A 14,862-nucleotide genomic window follows, 5' to 3' on the forward strand; every position below is an offset into this window, starting at 1 on the left:
ACACGGTAGGGTCCCCGGTACAGTGCTAGTGTTAATGCTATCCGCTAGCGGACTCCTAGCCCAACCGGGATTGAGCCGTCAGCCTTGAGCGGTAAGGATCTTAATGACACAACACAATGAGCGGAGTGTTGATGCATGTGGATACCAACTCTCCAGAGGTCTGGAGATCAACACTTAGGCCTATTATATAGTATTTATTGTATTCATAGTATTTATATGTATTCTCCATGCCTCTGCAGTGGGTCCTGCTCAGTTAAATTAGTAATAGATATAGTACTATAATGTATTATGATATAGTAGTATAGAATGTATGATATAGTACAATAAAGTGTCATGTCTGCAGTGGGTCCTGCTCAGTTATATTAGTAATATATATTGTACTATATAGTATTATCATATATTAGTATATTAATAGATACTAATATATATTCTCTTCTATAGTTAGTAGTAGTAATCAGTAAAATATATAGTATGATATAGTATACTATATGATATGATATGGTAAACTGTATACTATGATATAGTATATTTTATTCTTGGCTATGCAGAATGAGTTATATTCTACAGTAATACTAGTTAGTAATATATATAGTATTATATATTATATTATATAGTATACTATATAGTATAATATAGTATACTGTATATTAAGATAGAGTATACTATATTCTATTGTCTTTCCAGCGGTCATTCAGCAGACGTTCTATTATACAGTAATAGTAGTCAGTAATAGATATAGTATGATATGGTTTGTTATATGGTATGATATAGTATATTATAAAGTATGATATTATGTACTATGATATAGTATGATATAGTATATTGTATTCTCTGTCCAGCGGTCATGCAGCAAGCCTTCTATTCTACAGTAATAGATACAGTAGGATACTGTATACTGTATTCTCTGTCCAGCGGTCCGGCAGCAGGCCTTCTATTCTACAGTAATAGATACAGTAGGATAGTGTATACTGTATTCTATGTCCAGCGGTCCGGCAGCAGGCCTTCTATTCTACAGTAATAGATACAGTAGGATAGTGTATACTGTATTCTCTGTCCAGCGGTCCGGCAGCAGGCCTTCTATTGTACAGTAATAGATACAGTAGGATACTGTATACTGTATTCTCTGTCCAGCGGTCATGCAGCAGGCGTTGGGCTCCAGACCCGCTGAAGGCCTCAGCAGCGTAGGGGGTGGGCTGTCGCTGGGCTGCTCCCGATGTGCGGGGAGGGACCGCCTCGGGACCCTGGCCTCGCTACGGACCACCATGGAGCCCCTTCCCCAGCGCCCCCCCGATGCCCCCCCCCCGGGGCCCAGCAGGGGGCAGCGGTCTCCCCCCAGGAGGCGCCGGACAAGGAGCGCCGGCGTTTGCCCCCAGGACGAGGAGGAGGAGGTGGCGGTGGAGGAGGATGCTAGGAAATATGCGGACGGTCTGAGTCGGATCCCCTTCCTCAGTCTACCCAGTCCGCCTCACCCAAGACCACCCACAGACCCGGGTCCAGACCCAAGACCACCCACAGACCCGGGTCCAGACCCAAGACCACCCACAGACCCGGGTCCAGACCCAAGACCACCCAAAGACCAGGGTCCAGACCCAAGACCACCCACAGACCCGGGTCCAGACCCAAGACCACCCAAAGACCAGGGTCCAGACCCAAGACCACCCACAGACCCGGGTCCAGACCCAAGACCACCCAAAGACCAGGGTCCAGACCCAAGACCACCCACAGACCCGGGTCCAGACCCAAGACCACCAACAGACCCGGGTCCAGACCCTAGACCAGCGCCAGGAGGTGGGTCAGACCCAGACCCTAGACCAGCGCCAGGAGGTGGGTCAGACCCAGGTTGTCCAGGGTCGTCTGTGGAGTTTGGAGGAAGGGATGTTCGGACCGGTAAGGAAACTTACTGCTGATCCACTCCAGAACTCCTGAAGATAGATAGATGTATAGAGGTATAGATATATAGATATATAGATGGTGGTATGGTTGGGGGGGGGGGGGGGGGTGTGTCGGCCGGTTATAGATCTAAAACTACATGGTTTTAGATCTCTAACCATACAGATACTAGGATCTGTTGTTATAGACCCTAGTATCTGTATGGTTATAGATCTAAAACCATGTGGTTATAGATCTAGTGGTCATAGATCTATAACCCCATGCTGTCTGTCAGATGTCTCCCGGTGGGCGGGGCTGGAAGCGGCGGTGCGCGGCCGGCTCGCCGTGCTGCTGCACGCGGCCGACGGCAGCATGCAGCGCCGGCTAGCGCGTGTCAGCTGGGAGCTAGCCCGCACGGACACGGAGCTGCTGTGTGAGCGTGCTCACTGGCGCCACCTGGCCCGCGAGCGGCAGGCGGCGGCAGAGCGGCAGCGCGCGCTGAGCCGCCAGGTGGACGTTGCCGTCAGCGTGATCGCCGCCCTGAGGGAGCAGCTCAACGCCTCGGAGGACCAGCTGGAGCAGCGTGAGAGGTAGGTAGCCCGTCGCTAGGATCTAGCTAGCCTGTCGCTAGGAGGTAGCTAGACCGTTGCTAGGAACTAGCCTTCGAGTTGCAAGGAGTTAACTAGCCCGTGGCTAGGAGCTAGCTAGCACCCTCTGGCTCTACTCAGAGCAGAAGGGGGAGCCCCGCCCCTTAGACCTCAGTAAAGAGTAGAGAATGGTGGTTGGTTCACTAGCTAGCCCCTAGCTAACCTCCTTATAGAGCAGCACGAGGGGCAGCTAATGCTACAACGCGCTAACAACTCAGCGTCTGCTCCCTGCTCCCAGAGAGGCCCTGAGCATCCAGAGCTTCTTGGCGGCGGCGGCGCGGCAGGAGGCCAGCGGGAGGCTCCGCCTCCAGCGCTTCATCGAGGCGCTGCTGGAGCGGATCGCCCTCGCAGAGCGGCGGGTCCGGTCCTACCAGGGGGAGGAGCACGCTGACGGCCAGAGGGACCGCCCCCCCAAACAGGTACAGGCCTACTGCCAGAGGGACCGCCCCCCCACACAGGTACACACACACACAGGTATACACACAAAGGTACACACACACCTACTGCCAGAGGGACCGCACACAGGTACATACACACACTACCAGAGGGACCGCACACAGGAACACACACAAACACAAAAGTCCCCACACAGGTACACACACACAGTTTCAAAGTGCTTTGTAAATTGCACTACAGGGTAAAGCCCAAATGCATTCTAGACTACTAGAGCTAGTTCTATGTGTGTTTCTCTATATTTATCCTTGACCTGTATGTGTCTACGTGTCTGTGGTCTCCTCAGCAGCTCGCGGAGCAAGTTCGCCACAGGATGTCCAAGAGCAGGCAAGTAGCTCCCCACTACCATGATACCATGACATCATCACCAGCATGACATCATCACCACCATGACATCATCACCAGCATGACATCATCACCAGCATGACATCACCATCATGACATCATCACCAGCATAACATCATCACCACTGTGACATCATGATATCATCGCCATCATGACATCATCACCACCATGACATCATCACCAGCATAACATCATCACCATCGTGACATCATCACCTGCGTGACATCACCATCATGACATTATCACCATCATGACATCATCACCAGCATGACATCATCAACACTGTGACATCATGACATCATCACCATCATGCCATCATCACGACCGTGACCTCATGACATCATCAACACCATGACATCACCACCCTGACATCATCACCATCATGACATCATCAACCCCATGACATTATCACCAACATCACATCACTACCCTGACATCATCACCATCATGACTGTCTGTTTACTTTCAGGTCAGCCGGGGGTCAACCATACTCTGGTTTCCATGACAACAGGAGCTCCTCCTCCTCTTCCAGGCCCAGCCTGGACCAGGACCTGGACCAAGACCATTACCCGGGGTGGGTCTGGGAGCCCAGACAGCGCTGCAGGTCCCTGGGCTACGAGGTCTAGAGGAGACCTCTTCCTTCAGGAGACCAGCTAGGACCTGGACCTGGACCTCCACCGCTAGAGACCCTCACAACCACCAGAACTAGAACATTATAACACAACAATACACTAAACGCCACTAGAACCATTAGAACCACAACAACAATATAACCCAACAACAAACCCGACACAAGGAGAACAGCATTATAGAACCACTCATCAACAATAGAGTACAATCCAACAATGGTATAGCAAAACACAACACAATAACACAACATAACTATGCATACATACATAATAACACAAGAGCAGTATATAACACAAGATCACTATATCAACACAATGAGACCACGCAACGTCACCTAAACCCTTAGCCTCGTTACACAACCGGTTACTAACGGTTACTGTCTTCTGAATGTAGCCCCGGGGTCCTGCTTTAACCTTTGACCTTTAACCTCTGGGCGATGGAGTCTGCTGATCACTGCTACACACACACACACCTGTACGTAGTATACTGCCCATCGGCCCGGTCTCTGGGGTTAAACGTATCTCTGCTGTAAATGGTTCTGGGTTTTTAACTGTTAGTATATTTTGTAAATTCTGTGTCCAGAACTTGTGGTAGGAGAACATTTAAACTGATGATTAATAAAAGAAGGGAAATGAATTGTGTGTGTGTGCGTGTGTGTGTGTGTGTGTGTGTGTGTGTGTGTGTGTGTGTGCGTGCGTGTGTGTGTGTGCATGTGTGTGCGTGTTTGTGCTAGCTATAAAAGGTGTTTTAGGCATAGCATCAGGGCTAATTCAGCGCTCTAGGTAGTCTGGTAGCAGACGGCTCAGAGCAACACGAAGCAGCACATAGAAAACACAGACTTCCTGGTGGTTCAGTAACGTTATGACGTCACAGTGGTAGTCAGGTGATGACGTCTAGGTGGTAGAGTAAGTTGAAGACGTCACGGTGGTAGAGTAAGGTGATGACATCATGTTAGTAGAGTAAAGTTATGATGTCATGGTGTAGAGTAACGTAATTATGGTACAGTTACGTTTTGACATCACGGTGGGAGGTTACGTTATGACGTCACTGCTGTAGAGTTAGTTATGATGTCAAGGTGTTAGAGTTTCCTGTGTTCTGTTTGTAGAGCTCGTTAGAGGAACCCTCTGTATACCACTGTACTGTGAAGATCTGAATTAAACATGTATCCAACATCTCTTGAAGGTCTTTCTGCTACCGGAAATACAAATGTAACTTCTGTTCCGGTCTGGGTTAGGTGGATCCAAGAAGAGGCAGCAGGCAGCGAGGAGTTTGGAAAACAAAATACTTCTTTACTGAAGTGAGTACAAACGCAGTACAAACAACATGGACTTTTCATGAGAAAACAAAGGTGTATTGCAACATTCAGAGTAATACTATTTTCTAAATCAGAACTAATATACAGATACCATGAAATATAATTACGTACTGGTTTGGATTTCATAACTGAACCACAAAGAGTCACATTGTGTTAAGTTTGGGCATTGACAGATGTGTGTTGCTAGCGCAGGGAAGAACATGTAGACATAAATGCAGAATGCAGCTACCGATATTAAATTAAAAAAACTAAGACATGAAGCAAAAAGTTCAAGGCTGCAATATGAAAATATAAAAGGGCTTTATTAATTACCAACGGCACGTATTGGTCTCAATGTCTATATAAGGATCTAAAGATCATAGTTTTTATTGTGTAATCACAGACGGAGGCTGTTCTGCTGAATATCAGCTGGGATTCGGTCGTAGGATAAAGTCATCCTTTATTCAACAGTTCATCTCCATTTATTAGAGAACCGCCTACACATGAGGACCTATTTTATGAAATGGTTTACTTGGCTGCACCAACAAAAATGGTTCCGCGACTGGACTGTTGCCAAGCAACACATACACGATGTCCTTCGCACTATCTTGCTGCTCGGCACCATGGGACGTCTCCCAGTGACGTAAGAGTCTGCGGTGACGCGTTCCCGGCGATCGGAAGCACCTGCAGAGCGGAGGGATACAGGAGTGAAACACCTGCAGACCAGCGGGATACAGGAGTGATACACTGGCAGAGTGGAGGGATACAAGAGTGATACACCTGCAGAGCGGAGGGATACAGGAGACAAACACCTGCAGAGCGGAGGGATATAGGAGTGAACCGCCTGTAGTTAGATCCCCAGGCTGTTATACTCTAGATCAGTGCCCATGGAATTCCTCGTGTCTGATCAAATTGATCGGAAATGATTGATTTATATTTTTTTATTTTAAACACACACTTGTGAGAGTGTCAAACAGACAACCGCTGCGGCTACTGGGACTACGAATCCCACAATACACCGCGCCGACGTGATGTGTGAAAGTGTCGTGCGGAGTGCGGACGTGAGAGACGTGTGTGACAGCTTTTCAAAGACGGGGTGTTGTTTAGCTCGGTCAGACGCACCGAGGTCATCGAGCTCCTCTCTGTAGCTCACAGTGTCCCGAACCCGCCGGAGCGGAGACTCAGCGACCGCCTCAAAGCGAGAGGTGTATCGACCCTTCGACCCTGGCTGCCGCCGCGGCTCGCGGGGCCCGCTCGGCATGAGACCCGGGGACGACATGCGGAGCTCCGTTGTGCAGCGGGTCGCCCGCCAGGCGCTCGCCACCTTCCAGTGTGTCGGGGAGGCCGGCAGAGGTTTCCCGGAGCAGCAGAGCAAACTGCGGGCTCTGCTGAATGAGGTCCGGGCGGCGGACCTGCGTCTGGTTGAGCCCCGGGCCGGGGACCCCCAGCCCCCGTACCCCGGTGGCCCTCCGCCGGTTACCTACATGCACATCTGCGAGACGGACGAGTTCAGCATGGGGGTGTTCCTCCTGAAGCGCGGGGCGTCCATCCCCCTCCACGACCACCCGGGGATGTACGGTATGCTCAAAGTCATGTACGGCAAGACGCGGATCACGTGCTTCGACCGGCTGGACCTATCTCCGCTGTCCGGGACTCCCACCGGGCCGTCCGGCTCGCTCCGCCGGTCGGTGCTCCGGTCCACCGGGGAGTACACGGAGCATAGCGGCCCGTGCGTCCTCGCCCCCCACCGGGACAACCTCCACCGGATCGATGCGGTGGATGGACCCACGGCGTTCCTGGATATCCTGGCCCCCCCGTACGACCCTGACGACGGGAGAGACTGTCACTACTACAAGGTGGTCCCGGGGGAGGCCGGGGCCCCCCAGGGCTCCGAGGTCTGGCTCATGGACATCTCCCAGCCACACGACTTCTGGTGCGGCTCGGAGCCCTACCCCGGTCCCGGAGTGGGTCTCTGAAGACCAGGAGGCCCCTGGTCCCCTCGCATTCTTCAGAACTAGAAGATCTTCAGCAGCAGACTTACGGAGCCGCTCAATAGAAACCTCGTTCGTGTTCTTCTCATATTGTTCTTATCCGATCCAGTTCTGTTGGCAAAATAAACGCAAATTAAAGCATTTGGCGTTTGAATTTCACTGAAGAACCGAGTGTTTAATCACTCTCTGAACCACGACCTAAACGGGATTTAACCCTGATAATGACATTTTACTATTCCTTATGTCAAACTAATCATCTCTAACCTAATATGTGGGCTGGGGTTCTATTCCCTACGTAGCTCAGTAGAGAGAGCAACGCCCTACCATTGTATTGTTACATTCCTTTGTTATTGTCAGGCCTGTGTTAATGTTACCGGTGTCAGGCCTGTGTTAGTGTTACCGTCAGTATTATGCTACTGTCAGGCCTAGGCAATGTGTTACTGTCTTGCCTGTCTTTCAGGCCTGGGGCCTCTGTAACTGTTACTGTCAGGCCTTTGTTACTGTGTTACTGTCGGGCCTCTGGCCTGTGCAGCTTTTGGCATAAGCTTCAGGTTCAACTCTACATGTGAAACATAAACCCGGTAAGAATCCTCCTGTGTTAGTGAAGAGTGCAGCAGCTCTATCTAGTGGTGGAACACATTATAACCGCTGCTACCGTGAGACAGGTCTGATGGAGACCAGGTGAGACAGGTCTGATGAAACTAGGACCAGGAGGATCACTCTTTATTGAAAAACGTTCAATCACAATTTATCAAAAGACAGTTTTATATTAAAGGCTAGTATGGTTCCTAAAAAAAGTTCAAAATCTTCAACTTCAATCTTCCTCCTCCAAACCTGCTCCCACAGGTGTGGTGTTTGGGGAGTACAGGTGAGGTGTCTGTCCTCCAGACCACTCTCTGAACACCGTCACCTGTGAGGTCACCTGTACTATCAGGGACATATGGGGTCCTGTTCAGACGGAGGGACCTGTAACTCATCGCTACAAACTGCCAAAGGAACTAACATCCCTGAGTGGAGCATTCTAACGCTCCCTAAGGGGGAGGGCCCTAAGGGAGCCCACCTGACGCTCCCCAGGAGGTGCACCTGTTGAGTGACGGGGGGGGGGGGGGGGGCTGAGGGCCGCTGTGGGGGAGTCAGAGGGCCGCTGTAGAGCAGGACCCTAGCAGGCCTTCTTGTCTTTCTGTCTCTGGTGGATCTTCAGGTGTCGTCTCCTCTCGTCGCTGCGGGCGAACTTGCGTCCGCAGGTGTCGCAGCAGAAGGGCTTCTCCCCGGTGTGCGTGCGGATGTGCGTGGTCAGGTGGTCGCTGCGGCTGAAGGCTCGCAGGCAGACGCGGCACTGGAAGGGCTTGTGGCCCGTGTGGATGCGCACGTGGCGGCTCAGCTCGTCGGAGCGCGAGAAGCGGCGGTCGCAGCCGTCGGCCGGGCAGGGGTACGGCCGCTGGTGCACCGGGGTCTTGCTGGGCCGGGTGGGGTACTTCCTGGGCCGTAGGATGGGGCGTAGCGGCAGGCTGTGGTGGCCGAACGCAGCCGCCATGACGGGGCCCTGGGGGGCAGGGCCGGGCGGGGCAAGCGTGAAGTTCCTGATGGTGTTGAGCGGCGTGAGGGGCGGGGGCGGCAGGCGGAGCGACTCCAGCGGGTACGCCAGCGTCTTTCTCTCCGGGAAGGCGGGCCCGGGGGAGTCGCGCTGGCAGGCGGGGGGGTAGAAGCCCCCGTAGTCTGGGAGCAAGGGGAGAAGCGGGCCGTCGGCAGGGGGGGGCTTGGGGCTGTAGGGGGGGGCAGGGTGGTGGTGATGGTGGTGGTGGTAGGACACGGCGCAGGTGGAGGTGGCCAGGTAGCTGGCCGACGAGTCGGGGTACAGGTCTGCGCTGCAGGCGTACGAGGGGGGCGGGTGGGGCGCCGCGTACATGTGGCTCACGTCAGGCTGGCCGTGGGCCATGGTGCTGGACCTGGGGGAGAGCTAGACTCCTCTTTCTCTCCTCTCTCCTGGACCCCTCTCCTGGACCCCTCTCTCTCTCCTGGACCCCTCTCCTCTCCTCTCTCCTCTCTCCTGGACCCCTCTCCTCTCTCCTGGACCCCTCTCTCTCTCCTGGACCCCTTTCCTCTCTCCTGGACCCCTCTCTCTCTCCTGGACCCCTCTCCTCTCTCCTGGACCCCTCTCTCTCTCCTGGACCCCTCTCTCTCCTGGACCCCTCTCCTCTCTCCTGGACCCCTCTCTCTCTCCTGGACCCCGCTCTCTCCTGGACCCCTCTCTCTCTCCTGGACCCCTCTCCTCTCTCCTGGACCCCTCTCCTCTCTCCTGGAACCCTCTCTCTCTCCTGGGCCCCTCTCCTCTCCTCTCTCCTCTCTCCTGGACCCCTCTCCTCTCTCCTGGACCCCTCTCTCTCTCCTGGACCCCTCTCCTCTCTCCTGGACCCCTCTCCTCTCTCCTGGAACCCTCTCTCTCTCCTGGGCCCCTCTCCTCTCCTCTCTCCTCTCTCCTGGACCCCTCTCCTCTCTCCTGGACCCCTCTCTCTCTCCTGGACCCCTCTCCTCTCTCCTGGACCCCTCTCCTCTCTCCTGGACCCCTCTCCTCTCTCCTTTGGTAACCCCACCCTGGCTCTGCAGGGCGTCGGGTGGTGCGTTGGGTGGTGCTGGTGGAGATGTGGGCGTGGCCTCCTGTGGACCAGAGGAGAAGGTATGAGACCCACCTGGTGGACCAGGTGATACAGTCTGAGGGAGGGGTGCTTGTTTTACCATATGATGATGATGATGATGATGATGATGATGATGATGATGATCGTTATAATACAAATCAGTTACAAGGAATAGAAATAGAAGAAGAAAATAAGCATGCAAACGTGTCATCATTAGTTTGGGTGACACACACACACATTGTCTATCATTACCAATATGTCATTTATATCTAAAATGAATCGTTTACATTATTTATTTAGATTGGTTTGAGATTAATTCTTTATCTTAACATATCTTATAACAATATAATCATTGATAGATATTATCTTTTTTATGAATATGAATTATTATAATTCTACATATTATATATTATACAGAATTAGGGTAAGGGTGCTATCTAAAATATAATTAAGAATAATTAATTTATGTATAAATAAATTTGATCATCCTTTTATTTTTATTTTTGAAGCTTAAAATTGATGAATGATTATATAAAATTCCTCAGCCCCCATTATAAAAATAATAATGGTAATATTAATAATAATAAGCGAGAATTATAATTATATTATGTAATTATATTTATAGTAAGCATAAGAAATGAGGTTTATCTTAACACTAACATCTCAAATACACAAAGAGAGGTTTCATTCTCCCTCTCTCCCTCTCTCTACGCCCTGTCTCTCCCCCTCTCCCCCCTCTCTCTCGCCAGTCTTTTGAACGCCCACAGATACAAAAATGTTGGTTTGGGGGCCGCCCACCTTCTGACAGATGGAGGTCCCACACGCACGCACACACACACACACACACACACACACACACACACACACACACAGAACATTGGAGTATGACTACATTATAATTTAATAAGTTCACTCATTCACGCTGATTCACAACTCACAATAGACACTGGTGAACTCTCCCTCTCTCTCTCTCTCTCTCTCTCTCTCTCTCTCTCTCTCTCTCTCTCTAACTCTATCTAACTCTATCTAAGACGTGCAGAATAACTTTCGGTGACATTCAGTAATGAAACATAATTTCTTCAGTTAAGCTTACACACTCTCTCACCCCCCCCCCCCCCTGCACACACACACTCTCAGTCTCAAACACACACACCCTCAGTCTCACAAACGCACACAAACACGCACACACACTCTCATTCTCACACACACACACACACTCAAGCTCTCTCTCACACACACACACACACACACACACACACACACGCACACACACACACACACACACACACTCATGCTCTCACACACACACACACACTGTCTCACACACACTTTCAGTCTCTCACACACACACACACACACACACACAACCCCCCTCCCTGGGTGGATGGGTGCCCTCCTGCACCTTCGCCCACGCTCCTCGGAGCGGCCCGGGCAGGGGGGCGGGTCACATGGTCTATTGGGCCGCTGGGGCGCAACCTGCCGATTAATCATGTGTCACGTGTGTGTTGTGTGGATATGGATCTTTGTCCACCTCCGGACCGCCACTCAGCCGGCTGCTCCCCGGACCCCCTGCCCCCCCCCCCCTCGCCCACAGGGTGGGTCCTACGTTGTTCTGAGTAAGCGTGTAGGGTGTGTTGTGTTTTGTGTGTAGCAAAGTGTTGTGTGTGTTGTCTTTAGTTTGTTATGCTGGAGTGCGGTTCTGTAAGTTGTGTGTAGTGCTTTGTGTTTAGGGTTGTGTGTGGTGTTTTATAGTAGTGTTGTTTGTGCAGTGGTCTATCGTAGTGTGCGCTTCTGTGTGTTGTGTTGTATTATGTTGTGTCTTTAGTTATGTATTATAGTGTGTGGTTCTATGTGTTGTGTTGTGTGTTCAGTTTCGTGTGTGTAGTGTTGTAGTCTAGTGTGTGGTTCTGTGTGTTGTGTTATGCTGTGTGTGTAGTGTTGTGGTGTATTAACCAGATAATGAATGGATCTCTCTCTCCATCTCCATCCTATAGAGTGGCAGTTTGAGACTGGGTCTTGGTCCGGCCCCGCAGCCCGCTACAGGGTACAGGCTCCAGCCCCGCTACAGGGTACAGGCTCCGGCCCCGCTACAGGGTACAAGCTCCAGCCCCGCTACAGGGTACAGGGTACTGCCCCGCTACAGGGTACAGGCTCCGGCCCCGCTACAGGGTACAGGCTCCGGCCCCGCTACAGGGAACAAGCTCCAGCCCCGCTACAGGGTACAGGGTACAGCCCCGCTCCAGGGTACAGGCCCCCTCTACAGGGTACAGGGTACAGCCCCGCTACAGGGTACAAGCTCCAGCCCCGCTACAGGGTACAGGGTACTGCCCCGCTACAGGGTACAGGCTCCGGCCCCGCTACAGGGAACAAGCTCCAGCCCCGCTACAGGGTACAGGCTCCGGCCCCGCTACAGGGTACAGGGTACAGCCCCGCTACAGGGTAAAGGGTACAGCCCCGCTACAGGGTACAGGCTCCGGCCCCGCAAAAGGGTACAGGGTACAGCCCCGCTACAGGGTACAGGCTCCGGCCCCGCTCCAGGGTACAGGCCCCCTCTACAGGGTACAGGGTACAGCCCCGCTACAGGGTACAGGCTCCGGCCCCACTCCAGGGTACAGGCCCCCTCTACAGGGTACAGGGTACAGCCCTGCTACAGGTTACAGGCTCCAGCCCCGCTACAGGGTACAGTCTCCAGCTCAACTACAGGGTGCAGGCTCCAGTCCCGCTAAAGGGTACTGGCCCCCTCTACAGGGTACAAGGTACAGCCCCGCTAAAGCGTACAGACTCTGGCCCCGCTCAAGGGTACAGCCCCGCTACAGGTTACAGGCTCCAGCCCTGCTAAAGGGTACTGGCTCCATTAGAACACAATACCAGAAGCTAGGGGCTAGCAGCAGAAGCTAACTATCAGACCTGCTATTGAATATTCATGGTACATTGAAGTTGCTTCTGGATATTGTGTGAATGAATGAAACAAGGATATAGAAAGTTTCAACTTTAACTCTTCAAATCTTTGTCTGCTGTTCGCGGAGGAAACCATGGATTAAAGTTGTAAACAGAAAGAGGTGTCTCTGCTGGTCTCTGCTGGTCCAGCAGCACAATGGGCGCTCGGGTGCTCTGACGCTAACAATGAGCCGTTGAACACCTCACCAATAGAGCAAGGCTGGCGATAATTATGAGATGCATTCACTGTCCTCCCCCCTATACCCTAACCCTACTCTTAAAGATGTCACTAATTGTTTTTATCATAACCTAGAAAATACGCTAAATACGGTGTCCTACATTAAATATGATATATCATGTCAATACAATCAACAAAAAAAGTATCATATATGATCATTAAACATAATCAACAAACATGATGATAAGTTGTCATATAAATACAATCGACAAAGAAAAAAGATACAGACACTGTTTATAAATATAAATAATGTAAAGGGAAGTAATATAAGCATTACAACAGTAATTCTCATTATTACTATAAGTATACAGAGGGTCTAGTGCAGCAAGAGAAAGTCCATCTGCTCAAAAATGTTTTAATTGTTCTGGATATATAAGGTCTAAACAGTACTCTTTGATATCTTTATATAATCTTTATCTGATATTATGTAATATGTGATAACATACAATTTATGATGCAATATAATATATGGCCAGTTTCTGGTGGTCCATCGTATTCTACGTTTCACTTATTTAAAAAATGATATTCTGTTCTGGATTCTCTACCCCTATCACACACACACACACACACACACACACACACAGACACACACACACACACACACACACACACACACACAAACATACACATACACATACACATACACATACACACACCACACACACACACACAGCGAGGTTACCTGGCGTTGAGATGGTGGTCTCGGCTCTGGTTCTGAGCGAGGGGACGGAGGGAGCGGTAAAGCGAGTCCTCGCTCCGAGAGCGAAGTGAGAGACTGAAGTTACCCGCTCCTGCCTCCTCGCTCGCCCCCGGAAGAGGTCATCGTCACCCAGGGTGTGAGTGGGACGAGACAAAGAAAGAGAGACATAGAGAGAGAGAGAGAGAGAGAGAGAGAGAGAGAGAGAGAGAGAGAGAGAGAGAGAGAGAGATTTGGGGGGAGATTTGGGGGGAGAGAGCAAGACAAGGAAATAAACATAGATGTCTTACACACACACACACACAAACAAACTCCCCCCCCCACACACACACACAAACACACTCCCACACACACAAGCAAACACACACACACACACACGCACACACAAGCAAACACAACCCCTTCCCCCCCCAAACACACACCCATGCAAAGACACACACACAAAAACACACACACACACACAAACACATGCACGTGATATTACCGGTTTGTATATGATTTATTTATTAATTACCGGTATATATTACAATTAAATTACAATACAAACACAAGAATACAAAAAATACCGTTAATAGTTTATAAAAATTATTGAAGTTACTATAATAACGGCAGATAATATTTATGTATGTATATATATATATATATATATATATATATATATCATAACGACAAATATAATACATAGGTATAAATTATATATTATATATATATATACAGGGTGCGATTTGTGAAAAAACCAGAGGGGGGGATAATTTTGAGAAACATTTTAAAATGTTTCAAAATGAAGACGGACCTTGTGTATTTTGGTTGTTAATTATTACGATGTAATGGTGAAAATACTTTGGTTGGGGGGGATAATTTTTATCCCCACCGAGGATAAAAATAATTCAGCAGAGGGTAGGACGTGTAAACCAGAGGGGGGGATAATCCCCACCATCCCCACCGGCAAATCGCACCCTGTATATATATAATATATAATTTATACGGTATAAATTATACCTATGTATTATATTTATCGTTATGATAGTAACTTCAATACATTTTTTGAATAAATTAACGGTATTTTTAGTGCTCTTGTATTTGTATTTTAATTACAAATGTAATACAAATCGTTAGCCTCATAGCATA

At 50.1% G+C, this 14,862-nt stretch overlaps 3 protein-coding genes across 3 annotated transcripts; 2 read left to right on the forward strand and 1 right to left on the reverse strand.

Moving 5' to 3' along the window:
* Positions 1-1,262: 1,262 nt before the first annotated feature.
* Positions 1,263-3,940, forward strand: znf365 (zinc finger protein 365; the record flags this gene model as incomplete). Its single annotated transcript, XM_079729061.1, has 6 exons — positions 1,263-1,425; positions 1,738-1,887; positions 2,165-2,459; positions 2,755-2,974; positions 3,256-3,296; positions 3,853-3,940. The coding sequence occupies 6 exons, from the start codon at positions 1,263-1,265 to the stop codon at positions 3,938-3,940; spliced, it is 957 nt and encodes a 318-aa protein (XP_079585187.1).
* A 2,299-nt stretch (positions 3,941-6,239) lies between these two features.
* On the forward strand, positions 6,240-7,353 carry adob (2-aminoethanethiol (cysteamine) dioxygenase b). Its single transcript, XM_079758833.1, has one exon. It carries the CDS (start codon positions 6,498-6,500, stop codon positions 7,212-7,214), a length of 717 nt encoding a protein of 238 aa, XP_079614959.1. The 5' UTR covers positions 6,240-6,497; the 3' UTR covers positions 7,215-7,353.
* A 1,035-nt stretch (positions 7,354-8,388) lies between these two features.
* LOC307070555 (early growth response protein 2b-like) lies at positions 8,389-9,165 on the reverse strand (the record flags this gene model as incomplete). The annotated part of the gene is made up of 1 exon (XM_079729062.1): positions 8,389-9,165. The coding sequence occupies one exon, from the start codon at positions 9,163-9,165 to the stop codon at positions 8,389-8,391; it is 777 nt and encodes a 258-aa protein (XP_079585188.1).
* Positions 9,166-14,862: the final 5,697 nt, after the last annotated feature.

The sequence above is a fragment of the Pollachius pollachius genome (assembly GCF_949987615.1).
Source record: "Pollachius pollachius genome assembly, chromosome: 2".
NCBI classification, from domain to species: Eukaryota; Metazoa; Chordata; class Actinopteri; order Gadiformes; family Gadidae; genus Pollachius; species Pollachius pollachius.